Raw genomic sequence first — 22,770 nt, forward strand, 5'->3', positions numbered from 1 at the left:
CATTTGCAGTTCATTGTGATAAATTGGTCTTGATGTGTCTGACATTTCAACCAAGTTGTTTAATGGTGCTTTTCTGAAAAGGCAGATCTTGCTATAACATTGGTCCAGAATATATCCAGGGGAAGAGCACTCCCCATCACACGTAGCACTAACCCTTTCCTTCCTGGGAGGATGAAGAGGGAAGTAGGAAGTAAACATTTTGGTCACGTCAGCACAAAAGGCCTGGGTTTGTGTAAGCAGAGCACAGAAACAGGAATGTTGAGTCTGGATTGCAGTTGCTAAAAGCCTGTTTCCTAGTGTGGACAGCAACATTGACTCCACTTGCATTGCTGCAGCATCTCGGTTGAGAGGGGAGGAAAAAACCCAACTTGCTGAAAAATAGATGTATTTTTACCAAAATTATGTTTTGAGTTTTATGCAAGATGCTTTATCTGTTACCTGCCTGTGCTTACAAGTCATTGACTTCCATGCAACAATTGCTTGGGTACAGAAACCACTGGAATGCAAAGATTTGATGAACTGTGACCAACAGCAGCTTCTGTTGCTGCATCCCTGAAAGTTCAGGCTTTGATTTACAGATCTTAAATGTCTATAATTACTCTGTCAGGGAGATGATTAACAGAGAGATTGCTTTCCATAAAAAAGGAGTCTTCTGCCTATACCTTTCCAAACCTTTCAACTTCCCAAAGTTATTAAGCATCTGCCCAAAGCAGCCAAGCAAAAGTAATGCCCATATTTATGTGACCAATAAATAACCTTTTTCCTGGTTAATGATCCCACTGTGTGATAATACCATTTTATAATTATATTTCACCTTCTTCAAAATCAGATGTGTAGAATGTGTTCTCACCTGTCTTGACCCACTTAGTTCTGAATGGAGATTTATTATGAGGATGAAAAAACTGATCCTACTTGGCATCGAAACAAACTTTCCTTTCCTTCACCACAGCCTGAGCAAGAAGAACTAGAACAATTTTTTTGAGATGTGAGCCAATAACCTATTTAACAAATGTCTCCGTGACTTTTTTGGTCTCCCAGCTTTCCCGGTATGCCAGTCCAATCCAGACCTTGTTCCTGAATGCAGTCAGGGGACAAACTTTTTGGAGACTTTAGACACGGTGTCCCTCTGTATGATGTTTGTGGCAAAAAGCCCTTTTTTCACTGATGCTGCCTCAGAAAAACGAGGCAGCCCCTGCTGATGGGGTTGAATTCCCCTCCCCACAGCAAGGCAGTGTGCCTTTCATCCCCCCAGGCCTCCTGTGCTGCCTCATACACGTGGCAGCACATATATATCCTGGTCCCTTTGCCAGACATTGCCCCCTTTCTCCTCAGAGTTGCCCCCTTTCTCCTCAGAGGGGCTGATGGCAGCAAGGTGAGTCCTCCAGCCCTTCCCTCCCTGGCCTCATTCTGCTGGAGTGCAGTCTCTTGTGTGTCTCTCTATGGAGGCTTAGAAAAAATAAAATTACAGTGATTTGGCTGCAGATTTATGTTTTCCAGCACAACATTCTGCAGGCTTACAGCCCTGCGTGTGAGGGCCGGGTAAGGCTGGCAGAAGCGGTGTTTTTGGGGTGATCCCATCATGCTGAGGGGCTGTGGGATGCCTAGGCCAAGTGGACCATTTTAGCTCCACTTTTTTCACGTTTAAGGGGACTGCTGGTTGCCAATCAGCTGCCACAGAATTTTTTCTTTCTTATCCATGAATTGCTTGGTCCTATTCAAGGATGGCTCACCCTGGCACACAGCTCTGGGGAGAGCTCTGCTGCTGTGAGGCCTCACCGGCCTCCTCGAGGGTGAGGGCAAACACCTCGTTTTACACCATTTGGCACAGCTGACAGGTGACCTGGTTTTCAGAGGTGCTGTCTGACTTCTGTGGAAGGACACAGAGCTCAGTGTCACCAAGTGTCCCTGCAGCTGTGCACTATAAACCTGCAGCTTAAAGGGACTGGGGCTGAGGGGAAAATGTGGGATGTGGGTCCTGGCCTGTAGCAGGGCAGTGATCTGAGCTGGCAGATACACTGATCCTGGTGAGATGGTTTTTTTTCCTCACCTGCTGGAAAAATAATCAGAAAGCCTAAGCAAGGATCCCTTTTTTTCCTCCCCCCTGTAATCATGCAACATTCATAAATGTTATTTAGGCATGCACCGAGCAAATTTCAACAGAAATGCTGTCATGCCTCAGGGTTGTAAAACTTCATTACATCTGTTATTAACTGTCTATCTGTGGCAGGACCTAATTTGTCTTGAAGTATTGGTTGCCCACAGCTTCTCAAAACAGCTTCTTGTAGCACTCGAAGGTGCTAAGACAGAGAAATCCTGGGATTAAATGGCACTGCTCTCCAAGTGGCTGACTGATGCTTTGGGGCTGTAAGATGCCCTTTCGCAGCCTTCTTGTGCAGGTGGAAAGGGAGAGGTATAATTTTCCTCCTCTCTCACTCAGCACTTGGGAAGCTGATTGTCTTTGCATAAATACCTTTAACAGGGTAATGTGAAAATTTTAATTTAGAATTTAGGTTCATCCCCTTTCAGTAGGCCTGCAGCATTATCATAATTATTACCAATGGAAGAACTATTTGAAAACATGTAATTTTTTGAGAGAAAAATTGTTGTTTAATAAGCAAATCCTACCAATCTGGATGATGATTCCAGAATGCTAAGCAATTGTTTAAACTGTGAAATATTTTTCATTTCAGCAGCCTTGTCACAATAAATGTAGATCTGTTGCTCTTTACACCAGTATGAAGGGGGGGAAAAAAGGAATTTTAGCAATGCAAACTAGTTGTAAGAGAATGAGCTTCACAGCTTAGTTGGTTCCAGATAAATCTGGCAGATTTTTTTTTTCATAGTTGTGTTCTTACATGTGCTGGGGTTTTTGCTTCTGCAGGTCTTCCCATGTCTCCATGTCTTAGATCAGAGTCGTCTTTAATTTACACACTTTCAGCTAAGTTTGTTTAACATGTGGGTTCATACTTGTGCTTTCCACTTTTTCCTCAGGTTTACTGACCATAATCTGCCCAGATCCTTAAATTTGCATTACCAAACATATAAGTACGCCCTTATACTAAAATTAGGCAATTCCTTTTTCCTGTCTTAATTTGAGGTGATATTTTCAGAGTCATTTATCCAATACTGCTGCTGCTGTGTGCAGGGTGCTGGTGTGTTCATACCATGTTAGCAATGTTTAGAATTGTGTTTAACTTCTGTTTTTTTCTTTTTTTCTTTTTTTTCTTAATCCTCCCAGCCAAGCAAGTATGTCCATCTGAAAAAATCAGCTGTGGAGACTTAAGCAACAAGTGTATCCCGTCGTCCTGGAGATGTGATGGGCAGAAGGATTGTGAAAGTGGTATTGATGAGGCTGGCTGCACTCCTGGTGAGTTAGAGGAATACTTTAATACATATGCAGCTTCTCCATTTAGGACCATAAAAGTTCTATAGTGACTGTTACAAATTGAATGTAAAGGGATGACTTTTCCTGCCAACAGTTTTTTTTCTCTCTACACTTGCAGTGCTAAGTAGTGAATTTTAGAAAAAGAGCAGAAAGAAGGATTCTCCAGTTGGAGTTGGCTGGAGAATGAGTGAACTCTGTGGAGAATAAAGTATTCAGTATATTGAGTATTGAGAATTAAGTATTCTTTCACTGCAGTAGCAGAATATGTTTAGTCAGTTTGGAACATGATTATCAGGGTTAATACCCAGAAGATGTGGAAAGGACTTAAATACAGTGTTCAAACCTTCCTCTGGGGTAGCCCAGCAGCTTAACACCGTGTCCTTCTCCCTGCAGAGTGTGGCCCTACAGGCTGAGGCCTCTGCTGGAATAGAATAGACAGGCCTGGACATTCCTTTATTGATGGCTCGTTGGTTCCGCTGGACAGAGAGAATGACATACTGTGCACCGTGACTGTTTGAAATTCAGTCCTTAAATGGCCATTGCCTTTTATTAGGCCTTTCTCTGCTGCATGAAAGAGCTCTTTAACAGTGCTTGCACTCTGTGAAAACTCCTACACTGTAATCAAGCCATTTCTCAAACTGTCTTTTTGATAGACTAAACATATTTAGTTCTTTATGCTTCTTGTTGTCAAATATTTTCTTTTGAATGAATGCTTGACTCATTTTTGTGGCTTCCTTTGATATTCCAGTTGATTTTCAAACTTTCTTTTTATACAGACCTCCAGAATTTAGGGAATATCAGTCTTACCAGTCTGTGCAGAAGTAAAATCACCTCTCTAATACCGTTCCTAATTCTGTTCTTACTAAATTCCTTGTATGCAAACGATCCCAGGCTGTTAAGAAGCTCTCTAATTTTCTGTGTATTTATCCATCCATCAATATTTCTGGTGTTCTCCAGATTACTGGAGAAAGGGTTGAATGGTTACATGCAAACACATTCATGTTTCTTCATTTGAAAACTGAATTTTGGGCTCTAATACCTAACCAGTTCATAATCCACATTATATCCTTTTGTTGAAGTTGTATAACAAAATATGTTTTACATGAACATTCTGTGTTCTGAGTAAAATGCTCTGGATAAATTTATTTCTTTGCAGTCAACTTTATAAAAAAAAAAATCTTAACAAAGCTTTTAATTTTTTACTCTTTTACTTTCTGTTCCACAGTTTAGCACTCATTGTAAAAATATTTTTCTTTGTCCTTGTTTTACTTTTTCCTTTTTACTTGTTTTCTGTGTGAAACTCTTTAAGTGTTCTCTCTATAGCATATGATTTTTTTTCTTTGAATGGGAGGCTTGAATTAGAGGCAAGTTCAGAAGATAATTGTAACTGTTATTGAAAAAATTAATTTTTTCCCAATATGAGTTAGTGAAATTAGAACAATTTTTAGACTGGTGGCTGCCTCCCCTAATTTAATGCTGCTGCTGCTCACACCAGTAGGAGTTGTCTTATGGAGTCTTTCATTTATAACAAAAATCTACTAGAAATTGCTTTGAACTTTTTTTCAAGGCTTTAGGTAACTCCCCAAATGAATGTAAATGTGTTCTGAACACCACATAATTTCAGTGTAATGATGCTGTTAATGGATTTGGAAATCCATGAGTGTTTCTGTTCTGGATGTTTCAGCATCTCTGGTCTTATCTTCCACAGTTTTAGTGCCTGTGCAGGTTCTTAAAATGGAAATTTAATCCAAGGACAAATTAGCATCTTCTGATGGTTGTTGGGTAACTCGAGAGAAATGAATTAGTAGCTTTCATTAGTTCCTAATGACTGTTGTACCCTCATAGGGCACCTCCTTGGTGGGAGCACACTGGGAATCTGCTGAGTCTCAGTGTGGGATGGGCTGTTCTCTGGCAAGAGGACCAGGCAGAAGGGCACTGACAGGCAAATGTGGAGCATCCTGGGTGGGTGCAAACATCAAAGCTTTCAGCCCTAAGATCTCGGCTCAGCACGCTCAGGGACATTAAACTCTGAGAAGGAAGCAGGAGGTGCTGCTGAATGGCTGTAGTGGGAGCATTTCAGGGAGGTTGCTTGTCAAATTAAGGTCTTTTCCTCATGGATGAGAACAAATGTGTTAGCAGTTTAAACTCGGAGAGCTTGTGGAGGATTGATAGCTATCCTCTCTTTTATCCAAAGCTGATAAACCTCACTAAGCCTACCCACTGATACTCTGTTAACATTCCTGTTTCTTCTCTGTTTAGAATCCTCCTTTCTCTGTTTTCTCTTATCTCAGCAGCACACAGTATCCTGACCAGTTCAGACCTCTTCTTTTGCTTTGTTTTGTCGTTTTAATCTCTGCATTCATGTTTTTGTTCTCATTTTAAAAGAAGCCTCAGCCCTGTCACCCACAGCCCCTTGGAGCAGAGCACCCTGTCATAGCTGAGGCTGCACTCTCACAGAGCTGACCAACTTGTCTATAAATAACACATCTTGCTAGATAAATGTTTGGAAGGGAATTTATTTGTGCTCAGAATAATTTCAGTGGTGAGAGCCTGCATGTGCAATAATCAAGTGGGTGATGACTTGAAGATATTGTGAGTGAGGGCACCCAGAAGAAAACCCCTAAGCTCTTTCTAAATCCATGGTAATAAAGCTATTACTTTAACCTTGTGTGACATTTGAAACATACTTTATCTATGGATACTCCTTTTTATTGATAGGAATGACTGACTTAGAATTATAACTCTTCGGAAGGACTCAGTACAGAGTTTATGAATATACTCGAGCCTGCATTTCTGCACTAGTAATTTGTACCACTAAAAATATTATATCCAGATACAGGAGCAAGGCTTGGTTGTGCTGAGGATATGCAGGTCCCTGTGTCAGAATGTTCACAGTCCATGTTAAGGGAGGATCTACTTCAGGAGAGGAAAATTATTATTGTAGTAGAATCATCCAAAATACAGGACAGTGCAAGTGCATCATGGTTCTTCCTCCTCCAGCAGTTTGCTTTTCAGATACTGTTCTGGATTTGATAATTTTTGGTGGATTTTTCTTCTCAGAATGATGTAATTGCTTTTTGAATCAGTGTGAAATTTATCCAGTGTAAACACTGGCACAGCCAGCTGGAGGGAGAAGGCAGCTGTTCAGAAATTCGGGTATAGAAGTGTAGAATTTGAATGAGAGAATGCTCTGTTTGGGTTGGGTTCTCCTTTGTGCTTTGTATCAGCCACATTTTTGGTGCATTGTCTTGCATAAATGGAAACAATGTGGTGCTCTGCATCTCTCTCCTTTGCTTTTAGTCACTGTTGAAGACTTGCTGTTTCCATTAGCACCCTGTGATCTGAAAAGGGCTTGTCAGAGCAGTGCTCAGAATATCTTTCTTCACAGGAGGAGAGATTTTGCAGTCTTTATGCTGTCCTGTAACTCCCTTTAGGCAAAGGGTTCAGCTGCAGTTAGGAAGCTTTGGCCTTACTTGAACTCAGGTATGCTGGGAAAAAATGCATCATCTCAAACAACAAATGAGTCAAATGTTTCTTTTGAGTTGCTCATGTCCCCCTGTACAATCCATCCCTATAAAAAGCTGGCTTAGGAGTAAGCCAAGCAGACTGAATTCATCTGAAATAGGAGTCCTGTTTGCCATGAACAACAATTGAATAGATGAAATCTATTAAAATGAAAACCTCCACAGAGGTGTGTAAAACAGCCTTTGATGGCCTCTTAGGCCTGGTCTGGTACCAGGACTAGGAAAGCAACTATTTTCATCAGTAGTCTGGGCACTGGCCCCATCCTAGTGCTGGGAAGCCACTGCCAATGGACAGTAAGGCACTTTTTAGGTGTTGTTCACCCATGAACAAGGAGAAAAAATGGTGTGATTTTCCCCCTGTGGGAGAATTTTCCAAGGAAGCAATGGCAACTGTAAGTTCTTGAACCTGCAGTGGATGAAGCAGCAGTGATTAGGGATCCAGATTTGTCTGTGATTGCACTAGGGATTAATTGCAGGTATTAATCCTTGCACGTAGGTAGGTAAGTGCCTGTCTGCCCAAATAATTTCCTGCCAGCAGGTAGGCTTTAAGAGCACTGCTAACTTCCAGTGCACAAACAACTTCTGAAAATACAAATACCTGCCCTTTTTAAAGTAAGAGTATATAAAAAGAAGAAAAAAACTTAGTTTTCAGTTTTTGGAGCAGAAGTAATTTGTGTCTTTACAATACTAAGTGTGTTGTAGTCATAGGTGAGGTTTAGTCCTCTGGCATAGACATCAGCAGTTAATAATGTAAGAGCAGTCTTGAATTTGCTGGTTTGGAAGTGCTGGCATCCTCTTTCTTATTTCTCTGGTTAAGGTTTTCTGCTCACAGTGCACCTCACCTTTGTCAGGATTGGACAAACTTAAGAGCCTAAAAGAGAAATTAAATATGAGAGACTGTAATTAAAGCATCACAACAGAAAACATCACACAGTCTGGACTTTGCTAAGAGAGATAGTAACCAGTGTTTTGTCAGCTGCTCAGGAATGCAGAGAGCATTTGGGTGTGACTTGAGAACAGAAGAGCTGCCATCCTGTAACAGCTGCAATGGGCACTGAACCTCTTTAATGCACATATTGCTTGTTTCCCCTCACAGGACTCTGGGGTGATCAACAGAGAACACAAGGCTCTGGTCCCATCTCTTCTGACTGTGTTACTGGTTCTCACCTGGGCCACTTCTTGCACCCAGTATGGAAATTGTGTCTTGCAGATGAGGAGGTGGAAGTACACCATTTTCCCCTTCCTCAATAGTCAGATACAGGGAAATGATGTATCCATTGATATACTGATGGCATAATAAGTTATTAACCCCCACCGTGGTTTATTCTGTTTAGCAACAGTACAGAGGCAGGGATCCAGGGGAACTTGTGCAGGTGGCTTGGATAGCTGGCCAAGGATGAGAGCCAGGAATTCCTGCAGGAGTCTTGTGACAGTGACAGGCTCATTACTGAGAGCATCTTCTTTTGGGCTCTGGTCTTCTGGCTTTTCATTGATGACCACATGTCTCAGAATCAGTTCTAGATTTTTAGCCTTTTCATATGATGCCAGAATAAAAGGGGACAAACTGGATAAAGTTTTTATAAATTAATAAGGGAAACAACAGTAAGCACAGTCATGCTCAGCTGTAAGCTGTGTGTCCTTGCTGTGGCAGCTCACAGCCTTCACATGTCCGTGTGTGTATATATATATATATATATGTCACTTACAAAATCCTCAGGTGATGAGCTTTCCACTTTTTCCTGGTAAAGCTCCAGGCACATCTGTTATTCTCCATATAAAGCAGCAGGACCTCCAAGTGAGTGGTCCTTTTCTTGGAAAGTCCAAGTGCAGAAAACTTTGTTAGCTCTTTGCATGCCCTGCTCAATACCCTCTCCTGAGGGTCACCCAAAAGCCACTGGGAGAAGGCAGAGTTTGGAGCAGCTAAAGCTGTTCTAATCCCTCCAGCAGATCCACCTGGTGATGAACTTGCTGAAGTGGGGAAATTACAAAGCTGATTTAAAGCCACCTTCCTCTACTCTGCACCTACACTCCCGTGAAGTGACCTTTCTGTTGACCTTTCTGTATTTAAATTGTTTCATCATGGTCCTGTAACAATAAGGAGTATCACACCGTCTCAGCATCGTTCTCTTCCTGCAGTAACAGGCAGCTGTGTTTTGCATCTGAGTCAATTCCAGTGCTACCAATGGGGATCTGACCATGCTGATTCTGTTCATTCCACATCTCCACTGATCCTGCTGAGAGCTTTTAACTTGCTGATAATGTAGCACTAATTTTACCTTCCATTGCAGTGTGATGAATATGTGCTTTTGTCAAAGTTAGGAATTCTGTTCATTCCCTTCATTAAGTAGGTGCACAGTCAGATCAGAGGGAAATCAAGCCCAAAGGATCAGATTTTGCCATATATTCTCCCTGAGGAACCCACCAAGTTAAAGGGGTTCAAACCCATAGTATTGCATTCATGCTTGTAGAGGAAATATTCATCTACTGTCACTATTCATGACTATTTTAGTATCTGATGAAAAGAAAGATGGCTAGCCTGAAATTCCTGCCATTTTACAGGAGGTAACTGTAACTTGAGTGCACTTGCCATGGTGGGGGAATCTACAGTTATTTCCAAGAATGAAAAAAGAATTACTAGATTTAACAAATGAAAGTCCTTCATACATAAGGTAGCAGAGCAATGATATCCTCTGGGCTTTACATGATGTTTAATTGCTGGACAGCTGGAGGGATTAGTGCTTGTGCATTATGCCCTGGCTCTCAGAAATTAAACATGTACAGCTGCCACTTTATCACTGCTTAAAGTATTAGAGCTCCTTCGAAAGCAGTAGTAATTTGCAGAAAAATCCCCATTGTTATTTAGGAAAAATCTCAGCCTCAATCATATTTGTCCTGAGTTCCTTCAGAACAAAACAGCAAGAAAAATGAGATTGGTAGTGACTTTTAATTGCATGCTGACAGGAAAAGTGAAGGCAGTTGCATTTTTAATATGCTGGATGCTCACTGTAATTAAATGTAAAATAATGCATGAACTTAGGTTAAAGGTAAAATAGTAATTGTGTAAATCAAGAATTAAACCCTAAAGCCATGGCTCTACCTGCAGAAGGTGAAAACAAAATGGCTTTGTTTTCCCTGCTGCTGTCTCCTGAGCTGAGGTTTGAAAAAGGCAGAGGTGTGGAACATTCTGCAGATGAAGTTACCCAGCACTGCCAGGACCTCGCTCACCCTTGGTGTGACCTCTGTGCTGATCCCTCCCTTACAGATAAATTGTCTGTATCAGAATGTTCCATGAATAATTGATTACTGAAAGCACAGTAGATGAAAACACAGTATGAAAACAAGACACTTCAGGATGAAAACAAGACTCTTCAGAATGTGGTACTTTTGCAGTGTCTCTCTGGAGGAACACTGGGGAAAAAAAGAGTGGATGCAGAGCACAGTTCAGGCACATTCACACCCCCACACACATACAAGTCCTTCACACTCTGTAATAGTTTTTCTCAGAGTTGTGGAAAAGTGGTACGAAAAAGCTGGTTTTATACAAAGATTTGTGGATAATTAAAGCAAAAGCTTAATACTGCTGGACTGCATGATGCCTGTGCACACCCACAAAAGCTTTGTCCTGCTGCTCTTTAGCTGCACTTTAGCTGGAGACATTGTCTCTGGTTCTTCTTTCCAATCTCACATCATGGTGTCAGAGGAGCAGAAATTAGCCTGTAATTATGTTTATCTCTTGGGCAGTCTGTCAAACAGAAAAGTTTGAGTTGAAATAGTCCAGAAATTACATCTCTTACTGCCAAATATGATTGTATTTCATGTCCCTGAAGTGTTTCCCTCGTCAGAATGGAGCTATAATTTTGAACCTGTTCATCCAAAAAGCAAGAATCTGTTTAGCTTTATTAAGGGAAATCTCCTGTATTGGCAGTGCCAGTGATCGTGTTCCGATGGCAGATCCGTGGGAAGGAGTCCCATCCTGCAGTGGCCACCAGGACATATGTGTTACACTAATTAACGAGCGCTTGACAGCTCTGCTTCCTGAGCATATGATCTGCAGACTAAATCAAACTCACTGAGCTTGAACTTGTACAGTCCCACGCAGGAGGGACCATGTCATGTTTGATGCAAAAGGAAAGAAAAGTTGGCTTATGAGTCATATTAATGGATAAAACAACATCTTAGTGGCTGAAATACAGTATTTTCCTATAGAGGAAGATAAAATCTTTGGATTAACTTTGCTTATATTTTGCAAGGAAATTTATTTAATTGATAAAATGTAACGGGAAGGGTTTAGCTCGCAATAGAAACCACTTCATTACACCACTTCTACCCAACCAGTTTAAAATAATTGCTGACATTGTACTACTGAGTCTTCATCTCAACCCAAATCCAGGAAAGTGCTGCCTTCTATTTCAAAGCCATAGAAACTGAAAGGCAAATCCTAATGCCATAGAAATCTCACTGCTATTAATGTGAGCGCAGTCAGCACACAACCCTTACAGTTTTAATTGCAGTGAGTGTCACTCAGTGATTAAATTTTCCATTTGAGTAGAAAATCTAATACTTTTTTTCAAAAAATGATTGCTATTCTTTTCTGAAATTGTGGGTACGTAGGCAGGTATGTTGATTACATCACAAAATAGCTGTGCCCCCTAATATCACAGAACTGAAAATACTTGGGGGCTGGTTGTTTCCTGAAAAGTCTGTCAGGCTCTCCCCCTCCCACAATCACCACAGGGGTCTGTGTTTGTCATTACAGTGTGTGCTTATATTCATAACTTTGAATCTGGCTACACCAGCTTCTGCCAATTGCCTCGTTGTGTCCTCAATGCTTCTTTTTTAGGTACTTCTTTCAGATCAGTTGCCTTGTAAACTGTTCTATTTTTAAAGCATCTTTTTAATTGTTATTGAGCCTCCATTCAAACTCACTTTGGATCACTGTTCCTAGAGAAATGTGAGACGCAGTTGGGTAAAACTGGGGGGGTGAGATGTGACAGCTCTAAATGTTCCCTTGTTTGTCTTTGCTCCAGAACAGTTAATAGTGCCATGTTCTAAATGCAATGAATAATTAAGTCTAAAAGTGAAGCAAACTGCAATAAAATAAGTATCTCCTCTTACAGAGAATTCCCATCAAGCAAAGTAACTTAGTGGAAGTGGAAATTTTATGGGGCACTGACCTCATTGCTTGCAGTGTGAGCACTGCCTTGTCCCTCACTGCTCAGCCGAGTCCAGACCTGTGAGCTCGGCTGCTGTAGCTCCCAGATCAGCACGGTAAAGCCAGGCTCTTCTCTCTGTCTTACCTGTCCAGCCCACTGGGACAGAAAGGTTTCCTGAGGGTGACCCATGTGGCTTTCCTTTGCTCTGTTTTTCACAGATGGGCCTGTGTGGTGATTCCATCAACGACAAATTCTAGCTGAAAACTAAGATTATTTTCTTTCTGTGCAGGTGCTTTTGAGCTGTGCACAGCTGTCATGATGTGAGAGGGGCTGCACAACCAGTAGCAGTGCTCATAGCTCTGTAGTGTCAGTCACTGCTCCCTGGCTCAGTAAATATAAGTATTGTAGATTGGTACAAACCTTCAGGGTTCCCGTCTTACAGCAATATGAAAGTGATTCTGGTGGAATGGCTCAGCTTTCCAACTGGTTCAACTGTATTTAGGAATGTGTGGGTAAGAAGGAAGTGGCAGGCCAGTGACCTGAAGCTGTGAACCAACAGACATGGGCTTGAGTTCCTTGCTTTTCCCACATTCTCTGAGAATAAAACAAGTTTTGCTGTCATTTGCCAACGTGACTGGGGTGTAGCTTTTAGGGGTCTGATGAAGTCTTTCCTGACATGGACATAAGGAACCAGAAAGCAATGGAGGAAACAGGCAGGTCTAAGAAGGCAGGTCGTGTGTCTGTATTAGCAGGTGAGCACAGGGTGGGAGTCTGCCCAGTGGATGGGAGTAGGCTTTTCCTGGCAAAGTGTGATTTAAACTCTGAAATGACTAAACTAGCTCCTGGTCATGCAGAAGATTCATACCCATGGGGAGTCCTGCTGGATGCCAGAGGTCTGTGAAGGCAGTAGTGTGGGGTTTGTGTGCCCTGTCCCAGGATGGAGGCCCTGTTCAGTAATGCCCTGCTCTGCTTGCTGAACGTTTATGTATCCCTCAGAATCCCACAGAATTTTGTGTGATAATATTAGAGCAGCTGTTAGTTTAGTGGATATTATCAGATGTTTCTGAGGGATTTGCCAAATTGGTGCAATTTGTAAAATTGCCCTTTTAATAAGCAAGTCATGTCTAAGGGAATAGCAGTGAGCTTGTCCTGTACAGGTTCCAATTTCCAAAGTCAGAAAAGAACCTCACTAAACACATCACAGCATGGTTTTTTTCCATTTAATTTTTGGCTAGTACCAAACATCTCCAATCTGATTCATCTGATTATATTCCAATCAGAATATGGAAGAGGAATAATAATGTCTTTATCTCATGAGATCCCCATGGGGCGTCTTGGATTTTTGCAAAAACCAGCACACTATTAAGCTTAGATGTTCTGACCATCCTTTTTGTCTTCCAAGCTGCTTTATTTTACCATGAAACCCTCTACACTGGATCACTTGTTCATATTTTGAGGTCATTTTCAGTCATTTAGCCAGAAGAACCTCTGATAAACTTTCTAACCCTTTCCTGGTTTGAAGTAAAATTGAAGAGACCATGAGTTAGCAGTCTTACTGCAGTAAGATTAAAGGCAGGAAAGTGCAGAGTGTGCATACCTTTGTGCATAAACTGCTTCTCTCTGTAAATTGTGGGGTCATAATTAATTCTATTTTCAGAAAATTAAACCACTTGGAATGAATATATGATGATTCTGAATCAGTAAATACATTTTTGAACCAACTATTATTTATCAGCAGGGGCTCTGGCATCTGGTTGCTCCATTATAATTAACTAATACTATGCAAATACTGCTGCAGAGAATGGAAAAATAACTGATTTGTGTTGGAGGGGAGCAGTGTGACAAAGGCAGGAGAGCACATGCAAATATTAATTTGTGAGAGCATGTGAGATGGCTCCTGAGCCACATTAGTGATTTGAACAATATCAGGAATTACAATTCCTCCTGCAGTCGTGTCTATATGGGCTTTTCGGTATCAATCACCATGGCAACAACCACTGCTCCGAGTGAGGCTGCAATTCAGCTGCATTATTCCCTCCATGGGAGGCCTGTCATTTTTTCAGAGCAATGTGCTTCAAGGTCATCTTCATTTACCTCCATCTCTTTTGCTGTCCTTCCTGGAGGGCAGCTTTCCCCAGGAAACTTGTCCTTCTAGGCAGGAATCCGTGCTTTAAGGCCCGGCATCTGACCGAAGATCTGTACGAAACGTTCAGGTATTTGGTGAGCAATTGTCTGCAGGCAGAGTAAACCATTTAGATACAATTGAGGCTGGAAATTAATACTAGTTAAGTAAAACTAACATGATGACAGTGTTGGCCACTGACCTTGGGAGTTCCAACAGTGTTGACCCCACCTTATCCACGTCCAGCTCGGGGGTTAGTTTATGTGGGCTGTGTGTTTGGGTTTGCACTTGGAGCAGAACACTCGGGCAGGGGGGCTCAGCCTTTCCCCTCCTGCAGCACACGGAGCTCACACCCTCAGCCTCAGAGCTCAGCAGAGTTCCTGAAGTCCACCAGCCTCTCCTGCCAGAGCTGGAGCAGCAATGAGTCAAGAGCACGTCCCTCCCTCCCCAGTGCAAATGCTGGTATGTGAAAATCATCCTTTGCCTTCTTTAGAAGATCCATTATCAGATTTCAGCAAACGTACATTTTGAGACACATTTTTAAGGTTACTTTGGGGACAGTGTCAGAAAAATACAATGTAATAATTCATCTTATTTCCTCATCTTCAGCATCAGTGGATAATTGCTGTTACCCACTTTACCACAAATTTTACCAAATAATTATCTTTCTTTAAGCCATTTATGTAATTTCAAGTGGAAACGACTCTTTTGGAGGAGAGAGATGAAGTAAATACCTGACTCTTACTGAAAACCTATAAAATCTTTAATTAAAGATTAGCAATGAAAGCAGCTATAGTCCATTGTACATAATCTCCAGCTCCTGTTAATGATGGATATACGATGTATTTATTTTTTTTCAATTTTAGCCAGATTTGAGGATCCATCCTTGGTCCATTGCAGAAATGTTATGTACCAATATATTTTTTTTTAATGACAGTTTTCAATGAACACCCTGTACCTTTAGAGAATTCTACATTTTTAGAGCATTCTACTTTTCTCCTATAAGCACTTAAAAAGCATGTGGTAGAATTATCTTAAATTTTTGGTGCCACACCTGAGCTCAGATTGCCCCTGCTGCACCAGATTTCTTGCTAAAGCCTCACTTAGCTCCTGGCTCTGGGCAAAAGAGAACCAACCAGTACTGAAACGTTAACTTCACAACTACAATCTCTCTGATCATCTTTTATTTTATTATTTTGCACTTCCTCTGTCCAAATCCTGCTTCTGCTCCACTCTCCTCCAGAGGTGTGATGAGACTGCAGCTGTGAGGCCAAAACCGAGACAATTGTGCTCTATATGTTGGCATAAAACAGAAATTAATGCAGAATGCCTCTGATATACATTGTCCATAGGTCAAATCACATCTGCACAATTATTTACATGTGATATTTTGCTTCCTAAAACTGTGAAGAACTTTTAACACATTCCAGTGCTCTACAAAACTGCTTTTGTAGTTCCACTTGTTTACTGCTTTGAAGCCTGTTGGTTAAGCACTTCTTCTTGCAAACATTTCCAAGATTTCTACTGGGATCCCTCATATTTGAAGGAGGTTTTACATCTTGGAGTACATTTATTAATTTCTCTGGTACTCAAGAAAGCAAACTAATACTTGTTTCCTTTGTTTTGCGGGAATAAACCTCCAATAGGACAGGGAGCAAATTCAGGGAATGCAAACAAATTGCTCAGGTGAAAGAAAAAAATACCCCAGTGACCATTTAATTACTATTTGCACATTTTCTACTGAAATGCTCTGGAGGCAGTGAAATACTGTAGCGATGGCGCTGTGCAGGTACCCTGGCAGATTTATGAACGGAGATGGGAAGTGAACTGTCCCTAGGACTTGACTTCCCCATCCTCGTCTCTCCAGGTGCTGTTTAAGATAATTTGTGGTGCTGCTTTTTATTGGGCTCTTCCAACCAGCTCCAATCTGTGCAGCAGGAACACGGGAGCATGTGGTGGCTCCTGCCCAGGTGCAGGGGAATCATAAGCAGCTTTTCTCCTCTTGCCCATGTGTGCCAGAGAAGTCCACCAGTGGCTGGGAGCTGCAGACTCGGCTTTATCCTGGCATGCCCTGTGGATTTTAGCTGTCAGAGAGGATAATGGAAGGGTGAGAGGAATTGGGACGTTATCTGCCTTCCTGTGGCAGCAGCAGAGCCAGCTGCACACAGAGATGGAGGGCTCTGCTGGAGCCACGTGTGACCCAGAAGGAACTGTCCCATTTGAGCTGGCAGAGGTTGATCCCCACCTAAGGACTGTGATGGAAAGGGGAGTTATCAACAGCCAAAGTGCTGTGCTTGTTCAGTGGAGAGAGAACTTGTAGTCTCTAGTGCTGTCATCACACTAAATTTAAATTTTAAGAAGAAATAAAATAATCATGACCATGCAATTTTCCTAGCTAGTAATTCTCAAACTCCACTGAGAAAGTCCTCAGGAGAGGTTACAAAAGCTGAACTGCTTCTATTTTCTGGCTGTGATTATCAGTAATTTTATCTCTGTATTGGGATTTGTAGGTGCAGAGGAGGAGCTTTTGTGCAAACTTCCATTGTTTGTGTCCCACTCAGATGTTTATCAGTCGCTAATTTGCCAGTGCAGCAGATTCCTGAAGGGAAATGTGTACAGACAGGAGGGGTGGAGGTGGGACCAGGAAAACAACGAGGGGAAAAAGAGGGGCTCATTACAGTTGGTGGAAAGGAAATTTATGCACGTTTGGAGTGTGCAAATCATTACAACCTTGCCCAAACATTAGGGATCAAAGGACTATGCAGGATTTTGCTCTCTGATCTGTTTCTGAGATTCATCAAAGTAATGCCAGAAAAGCAATTTCTTCTTCTCAGCCTTGATCTGTTACAGAAGCTGTACATAGCCTTAGAAATATTCCTGTTTTCCCACTGCCTTTTTAGAATAGATTGGTAAGATTGTAACTTTTACCTTAGGTTTCCACTTTATGGAGTAAAGTTCCAGATGCAGTTCTATATCGTGCATTACCTGAAGACAGTGTTAGGTTATACAGCTGTGCACTGATCAGTAGGACTGACAGATTATTTCTAGTTATGGCATAAGGATAGAAAAGTTTGTTCAATGAAGGAAAAGAGCAGAATTCAGGTGAAAATCAGAGCATTTTAATGGTCTCAGTTCTGCCATGCAAAAGGGGGGGGGGATTTAGATGCTTCTCCACTAGACTGCGCTTGTATTTCGGGTCCTGATATTAGTTGTCTGATCTCAGTTCCTTCTCTTTAAAGAGGAGAAATACTGCCTTCTCCAAGGGACAAGTGCCTGTTGGGGGCATCTCTATACCCAAAATACCAAGTACAGAAGGAGCCTGAGCATCCCACCTGGAGCAGCTGATGCTGTGGAGTGTAACAGAGTGTTCCTTTGGTGACCTCTCTGCTGCATTTCATTACTGGTGTCAGGTTGGGCAGCTGAGAGTGTCCCTGTTGGGGGGAGCCTGGGTCCTGGCCAGTGCATGGTGGTATTGCACCAAGGAAGGCAATCCTCCTTCTCTTCCAATTAGGCAGATTGTTGTTCTGTAACATCTGGAAAACCTGGGAGTAAATGGGACAGAGCACAGGGCAGGAGGGGAGAGGTGTCTGTATATTGTCATGCTCTGGTGTAAATGACAGGCTGCTTAGGTTAACAGAGCCCAGCAAGTCTGCAAGCTACAGTGCATCTGTGCAAGTGAACATGTTCTTAATTATTAGATAAATAGAGCTATAAAACAGGGATAATATTTCAGTTGAATTCCACTGGGTTCCTGTCATTGGATATGACAGCTTTACAGGTATTCTGCTGCTTTCCAGGTGCACTTGACGTTGCAGTGATTGGTACCATCTAAACTGTGGTTCATTGTAGGGGCTCTGCAGGTACAGCGAGAAATGGTTCTGCTTCTGAAGACAAAAAGATTCCCAGTGTAAAAAAAAAAAAAGTCCTCAGTGCAATGTAAAAAAAAAAAGCTTATTGTAATTTATATGTATGTATTTATTGTCCTGTAGGTGACTGAAACTGCAAAGGCAGAATTCTTTTGGAAGTAACTACCTCAAAGTACTAATGGAGAATCTCTTCCAGGGTTTTGGTTCCCCCACACTTTGATGAATTAAAGTGACTATAATGCAGGTTGTTGGAGTACCTGAAAGTTTAATTTGCACAGGCTTCTCTGGTTCAGCTGTCCATTAGGCTTGCAGAGGAGAGTTCTCCACTCAGCTTCTATCTGACAAACGCCTCATTTGTATGTTAATGTTGAGTTGTGATTTGCAGGGAAGGCATTCAGCGTGTTGTAAGGGGCCTTACTGGCAGATTGCAGCTAAATTGATGCTCGACTCACTAAATATTTACCCTACACATCCCACTTAATATGTCCAAAACCAGGCATACTGTGAAATCCTGAAACCTGATTGTGAATGATGAAAGTCAGGAAGCTGGTAATGTCAGCATGGAGCAAAGCACAGCCCAGCCTCTCCCCTGCCATGTCCCACTCTTCCCATGCTGTTACCCCGTGGAAGGGGCTCACCTGGCTGCTCCTGCCCCAACCCCAGGGCAGCGCTGCCCCCACTTCTCCCACCTGCAGTTCCCACAGCCCCGCTGCCCCTTCTCCTTCAGGGCTGCCCAAGGCCAGTAGAGGATCATCCTGTGGCACAGCTGGGGAGATGAGTGTTGGCTCTTCACCTGCTCCTTGCCATGTATTTTACCACTGGGAAAAATGCTTTGGATTAGGCATTTTGCCTTCACCCTCCCTCTCTCAGACACTCCTAATGTGCCAAGGCTGGAGCAGTGGTGAGGGGTGTTTGGAGACCTCACATCTCACCCGTTTGTTTTTATTCCCAAGCCTGTTCTCCCAACGAGTTCCAGTGCAGTAACAAGTCGTGCATCTCCATCATCTTCGTGTGTGACGGTGACAACGACTGCGGGGACGGCAGCGACGAAAGGAAATGCTCCCCCCTGACGTGCAACCCCAACGAGTTCCAGTGCAACAACAGCGGGTGCATCCCGGAGCTGTGGGTGTGCGACAACCAGTCCGACTGCGAGGACATGTCGGACGAGTCCGTGGAGAAGTGCGGCCACGACGCCAAGGCCCTCAACACGTGCGCGGCCCACGAGTTCCAGTGCAGCAACGGGGAGTGCATCCACCTCAACTGGAAGTGCGACGGGGACGAGGACTGCAAGGACAAGTCTGACGAGCAGGACTGCCGTGAGTGTCCGCAGGCTGGACGGGGGCTCCACAGGGGGGACAAGGGCCAGGAGCTGCCCTGGGCTGTGTGTTGAGGCAGGTCCTTGATGTTGGGATGCCTGACAAGGAGCGCTGGTGTCCCAGATGGCATGGCTGGGTGCCCAGCCCAGCAAGGGCAGGTGTGTTCCAGACTCCTTTATGCTTTTTTTCCCTTGAGGATTCAGAGCAGAGGTGTAGGAGCTGTTGCATGGTACTGGGCCTCAGAAGAGATCTTTTTTACTAGAAAGACAAGGAATGAAAAATGGGAAAAATGTTCAAAGCCCTCAGGCTGCACGGTGGGGTCACAGCCTGGAGGTGAGAAGCTGCTATGCTAAAGGGAATATATGATCAGCAGAAAAAAATAATTCATTTTCTGCCTCTGAAGTTGGAATACACCGAACAAGGCAGTCAAGAGCAATACCTCTGAAGAATCCAGTTTGAAATGCACTTTGAGCTTGGCTTGATAAAGGCACAGAGCTAATAAATAATGGATTTTTTTTCAGCTGGCTCTATGCATTTCACATGCTGGTGTTGGTATGTGTGGTATTTTGAATGTTTCATCCATTTTTAGCCACTAAACTGTTCAAGCTGGTCACTTACCTGAGGACGGAGAGAGAAAGAGAGAGAAGAAAATAAGAGCAAAATGGTCTCCTAAAATATTTATTACGACAAGATTGAAATAAAGCATTTACATAGCTGTATATATTTAGCAGCTCTGACATTGGGCCACCTCTGGGGAGGAAGGCAGGAACCAGCTTGAGAAACCAGGGATTTTTGCAAAGGTATCACTTTTGCCATCACCATCTTTTCATACCCAAGACAACACCGAGTCCGGGCTGGTGGGCTCAGAGCAGCTGTGTGGGAGAGCCCTTCAAGGAGCTGGGGATCAGACTCCCCCCAGCACAGTGAGGCAGATGTAAATTCAGTGCCTTCTTTAAAAAGAGGAGTATGTAGGAAGTCCTGGGCACAACTTATTTACTCTGCAGGAGAGCAAGGGATACCCCACAGGTAACCATGGAGCCATTATGCCTTTAAAATAGCCAAGGAGAGCAGAATAGGAGAAGCCAAATATGTTTTGTTAGGAAAAGAGCAGCTTTGGCTGCTGGGTACAAGGATGTCATCACTGTCAGCCCTTTCCAAGTAGGGATGGATTAGCAGGATGTCTTTTCCTTCATCTCCAAGAAGGTGATACAGGAGATGAGAGAGCTCTTGGGCAGTAGGTGCCCAGGCAGCACTGCCAGGGTCTGCAGGGTCACAGGGACAGGGGAATCAGGAGACAAAGTTGGTTCCTGGCATCCCTGTCAGTATGACAGGACTGTAAGAAAGCCATGCAGGAGCAGGTCTGGTGCAGATATGCACTGCTGGGACAACCTGGGGTGTTTGGTGCCTGTTTTCATTCTGAGACCTCCTGTGGGCAGTCCTGTACTTGTATCCCCTCCAAATCAGGAGGCAGTGGCAGGGCCCACGTTACAAACACAGGGGAAGAACTGGTGTCTGGTGCAGGGGACTCCAGCAGAACTGATCCCTGTCCCACAGGATGCATCCCCTGCAGTGACAGCAGCCTGACAGGATGGCTGAGTTTAGACAGCTCAGGAGAGGGAGAGGTGAGTTCCCTCCTATTTCCAAGTGGAGAAAGAGTGGAGCAGCTTACAGATGGCACTTTCCATGGAATGCCTCTTAAATTTCAATCCCCGTTGTTCCACTTGAATTAAGGGCCCATTTACTTGGACATTCTGCTGAGTGAGAGTGGGACTGTGCCCACGGACCTTCCTGAGGCAGAGGGAGCTCTCTGTTCCCCAACTCCTTCCCTTAATCTGACAGGCACCAGCAAAGTCCAGCTGAGCTCAAACTGCTGAAGGGAGCACGGCTCTGACACCCTCCCTCAGCTGCAGAGCAGCTTCACCAGGCAGCACTTCCAGATACTCCAGAGGCAGCTCCCGTGGGCAGAGGACACAGCTGGACACCGCTGCAGCACAGCACGGTGCTGACAACCAGTGGAGAAAGGGGGAAATGTGGCACAAGTGACTTGAGACAATTCTGTCTCTGAGCAGCAGAGATTTAGCACATGGGGGGTTTTTTCCAGATAGTCCCAGTACAGCACAATGTGCAGCTGATCTACCCGGGAGAAATGAGCATGTGAGGTGATTCTGCTCCTGTGGACGAGCAAACAGTGGAATTCAAAGCCCCCTGTTGTAGCTGCTGCACAGAGTCCCTGGTTCTGCCCTTTATATCCCAGTGCCACAGAGGTGCTGAGCCTGCAGCTGCTCACCCTGCACGGAGGGGGCTCTCTGAGGTAACAGCCAAGACAGGACTTGCAGCACTGAGTGCTCATGTAGGTGATGGATTGACTGGGTCAGAGCCAAAACTGATGTTGCTTCCCCATCCCAAATGCAGCTGTTGCTGGGGTGCACCTGCCTGCAGTAAGCAAGTGACATCCGAGAGCTCTGGAAACTCAGTGTCACTGCTCCTCTGTTGGGCCGAAGAGTTTAGGGACCTTTATGATTCTTTTCCTCTCCAGCAATTCTGTGTTTGAGGTCAGTATCACCTGGCACACAGGGAGTTAGAGGTGTGTGACACTGCTCCATCCCCTTAGCAACAGGGATGGCACAGGTACCCCTAGGCTGGACTTGACTGAAACTGCAGATCCCATCACTACATCTTCTGCAAAAAAAGTCATGAGGCCATCACCAGTCATTTGTTACAAACATTTTGGGGTGGTAAATGAGTAGAGCAGAAATGAAGGGTGACAATTGGTGAACAGGTTTTGGCAGCAAGACAGCAAATAAATAGGAGGGAATGAGTCATTTCAGGAAGGCTGTGTGAGAACATTGAGTGGCTGGGTTTCTTTCCATAGCATATATATTCAAATATGTATGTATATTTATAAAATGAACATTAAGTTAGATTTATTAGTCTCCAAATCTGGAATAGTTACATTTTAAAATGTCCTTTGCAACTTGCATTAAGGGCATCCGGGAGGGGGAATTAAATAATGCTTACAGCTGACAGAGAGAAAACAGATCCCTTGAGACTGGACCTCACATTTTCCTGCCTCTGTCTCCCCATCCATAAAATGGGATTGATTTTGCAGATGCTGGGATTTTATTTCTGTGGGGAGAAAACAAAAAACCTGAAAAACAGAAGACACTCAGGCTGAGATCTGGAATCTGGAATATACCTGCTGAATTTGAGTGGTACAGCTTTGTGCCCAGGATTTGTAAATGGGAACTGTGTCTCTTTGAGGGTGTCTGTTAAATTAGCAGGGCTTTGGCAATTTGCTTTGTATTTGATTTGCAGAGGAGATGGCTGTAAAACTACTGAGATTTCACCAATTTAAACCTTCTAAAATAGCACAGCAATTTTCTAAAGATCTCGTGTAAATAAAC

General features: G+C 43.4%; 1 protein-coding gene across 1 annotated transcript in view; it reads left to right on the forward strand.

Moving 5' to 3' along the window:
• LRP8 (LDL receptor related protein 8) overlaps window positions 1-22,770 on the forward strand; it is a 67,977-nt gene that overhangs the window by 26,576 nt on the left and 18,631 nt on the right. Inside the window, exons 4-5 of the mRNA XM_029959751.1 lie at window positions 3,239-3,367; window positions 19,004-19,366. Coding sequence (XP_029815611.1) covers window positions 3,239-3,367; window positions 19,004-19,366 — 492 coding nt within the window. The remainder of the gene's footprint in view (window positions 1-3,238; window positions 3,368-19,003; window positions 19,367-22,770) is intronic.

The sequence above is a fragment of the Manacus vitellinus genome, unplaced genomic scaffold, assembly GCF_001715985.3.
Source record: "Manacus vitellinus isolate BGI_N305 unplaced genomic scaffold, ASM171598v3 scaffold_21_pilon, whole genome shotgun sequence".
In the NCBI taxonomy this organism is placed as follows: domain Eukaryota; kingdom Metazoa; phylum Chordata; class Aves; order Passeriformes; family Pipridae; genus Manacus; species Manacus vitellinus.